A 3,014-nucleotide genomic window follows, 5' to 3' on the forward strand; every position below is an offset into this window, starting at 1 on the left:
AGTACCATGGACTGCCAAAAGAAATCTGTCCTGGAAGAAGTGCAGCCAGAATGCTCCTTGGAAGTGAGAATGGCCAGATTCCGTCTCACCTACTTTGTCATGTTGTGAGAAGGGACCATTCCCTGGAGAAGTATGTCATGCTTGGTAAAGTGGAGGGTCAATGAAAAAGGAGAAAGTCCTCAATGAGATGGACTGACACAGTGGCAGCAGCTATGGGCTCAGGTGTAGCAAAAATTATGAGGCTGGCACAGAACCGGGCAGGGTTTTGTTCTGTTGTATATAGGACCGCTGTGAGTAGGAGACGACTCGACGGCACCTAACAACAACAGCATGCTGAGCAAAGAATCAGAGATGCTGACTATATGAAAAACGAATGCAGCATAAGGATTGGAAAAGACTCATTAACAACCTGTGATATGCAGATGACACAACCTTCCTTGGTGAAAGTGAAGATGACTTTAAGCACTTACTGACGAAGATCAAAGACCACAGTCTTTAGTATGGATTACACCTCAACATAAAGAGGACAAAAATCCTCAAAACTGGACCAATAAGCAACATCACGATAAATGGTGAATAGATTGAAGTTGTCAAAGATTTCATTTTACTTGGATCCACAATCAACACCCATGAAGCAGCAGTCAAGAAATAAGACAATGTTTTGCACTGGGCAAATCTGCTGCAAAAGACTTCTTTAAAGTGTTAAGGAGCAAAGATATCACTCTGAAGACTAAAGTGTGTCTGACCCAAGCCATGGTATTTTTAATTGCCTCATATGCATGTGAAAGCTGGACAATGAATAAGGAAGAGCAAAGAAGAATCGATGCCTTTGAATTGTGGTGTTCACAAAGAATACTGGAAATACCAGGGACTGCCAGAGGAACAAACAAATCTGTCTTGGAAGAGGTATAGCTGGAATTCTCCTTAGAAGTGAGAATGGCCTGACTTCATCTCATGTACTTTGATTATGTTGTCAGAAAGGATCAATCCCTGGAGAAGGATATCATGCTTAGTAAAGTAGAGGATCGAGAAAAGGGGAAGGACCCTCAATGAGATGGATTGACAGTGGCTGCGATGATGGGCTTAAGCATAGCAAAGGTTGTGAGGATGGTGCAGGATCTGGCATTGTTTTGTTCTGTTGTACCAGAATTGTTACGAGTCAGAGCTGACTGGATGGCACCTAACAACAACAACAACAACAACAACAACTTGACCTCTTGCCCTAGACACTCTACATTTTAATCCATCTTCATCACTGCAAAGTGAAGTTTCCTAACACCCTTCTCCTTTATCAAATCTTTAGTGGCCCCTATTTCACAAATGAGTCCATAGGTAGCACAAGGAATTAAGTTCTCAACTACCAGGTTAAAGGTTGTCTGTTCAAACCTATCCAGAGATGCCTCTAAAGACAGGCCTGACAATCTGCTTCTGAAAGGTCACAACCTTGAAAACCCTAAGGAGCAATTCTACTCTGCATTCATAGGCTTACCCTGAGTTAGAATCAACTGAGGGCAGCTGACAGCAATAATAAACTTCCCAAAGCTTCAGTGCCGTGATCTTAGTCTATCTTTTGAAGGCATTTCCCATCACTCACCTTCAATTCAGACAGTAGTCTGACTCTGCATTTAAAGTTTTCCTGTCTCAGAACTCTTTGACTGTGATTCTTAGTCTGGACAAATCTCTTCATTTCTCTCTGCTCATCCAAATCATTCATTCAGCCAGGGCCTTCCCTACTGGAAAGCTTTCAGATCTACTCCTGGAGCCCATAATCCCTCTCTTTAGAATAGAGTGGGACATTATGTTAACCGTACTCCTTTTACCTTTGTTGTTGTTGTTGTTATATGCCATTGAGTCAGACCTGACTCATAGCGACCCTCCCTTGAGTTGCTGAGGCAGTATCACTACGGAAGTAGATTGCCCAACCTTCCTTCTGAGGAGTGGCTGGTGGGTTTGAACTGCCAGCCTTCTGGTTAGCAGTCAAGTGCCTTAGTAAGCACTACGCTACTTAATTTTGTATCCCCACTAGCATTGTGGTCTTGCACTATTCTTAATCTCTTCACCTGCTTTATGTCTTTGCCTCTACTTATTTACTCAAATTCAGTGTAACTTCTGGGAAAGTAGAAATGTATCCTGCCCCAGGTCAGCCAGTGTTTGCCAGCTACTTGAGTGGATTAACACTCTTTTCTGGGATCTTTATGATGAAACCTAGGCCTATCTTTATTGCCTAATGCTGCTGTAACAGAAATAGCACAAGTTGGTAGCTTCAACGAACAGAATTTTATTTTTTCATAGTGAAAAGATCAAATCACCATCTGGGCTGAGTTGTTTCCTTCCTTGTCAGTAGCCCCAGCCATTTCTTAGTTCCTTGGCTTGTCGACTATCCTCACATGGCATCTATATTCTCCTGTGTGTGTGTGTATCTCTGCGTCTAATCTTTTTTTATTACTCAGAAGTGATTAAGTTTAGGACACACCCTAAACTGATCTGGTCTCATTAACATAGCAAAGAAACCCCTATTTTCAAACAACATTATATCCATAAATAGAGGAGTTAGGATGTCAACACATATTTTGTAGGACACAATTTAATCCATAATAAAGTTAGTGTTCTATAAACTGCAAGGTTTAATATTTTCTTTCTTCTTTCAGCCATACTTCCCATTGCCTCCAGCTGCTGCACCGAGGTTTCACATCATATTTCCAGAAGGCTTCTGGAAAGAGTGACTATGTGTCGCATTCAGAGGGCTGATGGAGACTGTGACCTGGCCGCTGTCATGTGAGTGCTCTTCAGCAGGGATGTCTAAACCTGCAGTGACTACTTCTCCAGCCAAGGAATAATAGGTTGGGAAGACTTTGCCTGACACACCATGTGCCAATAATCAATCAAAAGAGGGAGATTAGAGGATATAGTGTACCCTGAAGTGAATACATGGTGTCTCTACAGGGATGTCTAGAGCCCTACACTAATCCCTCCTGTTCCCTCAGTGCAGAGCCTTGTAAGAGCTAAGTGCTCTT

At 42.4% G+C, this 3,014-nt stretch overlaps 1 protein-coding gene across 1 annotated transcript in view; it reads left to right on the top strand.

Moving 5' to 3' along the window:
- Positions 1–2,725: 2,725 nt before the first annotated feature.
- CCL28 (C-C motif chemokine ligand 28) overlaps positions 2,726–3,014 on the top strand; it is a 16,238-nt gene continuing 15,949 nt past the window's right edge. Inside the window, exon 1 of the mRNA XM_007954019.2 lies at positions 2,726–2,775. Within this exon, the coding sequence (XP_007952210.2) occupies positions 2,726–2,775 (50 nt within the window). The remainder of the gene's footprint in view (positions 2,776–3,014) is intronic.

Source organism: Orycteropus afer, unplaced genomic scaffold (assembly GCF_000298275.1).
Source record: "Orycteropus afer afer isolate SDZICR_OR568_19922 unplaced genomic scaffold, OryAfe1.0 scaffold00425, whole genome shotgun sequence".
Lineage (NCBI taxonomy): Eukaryota > Metazoa > Chordata > Mammalia > Tubulidentata > Orycteropodidae > Orycteropus > Orycteropus afer.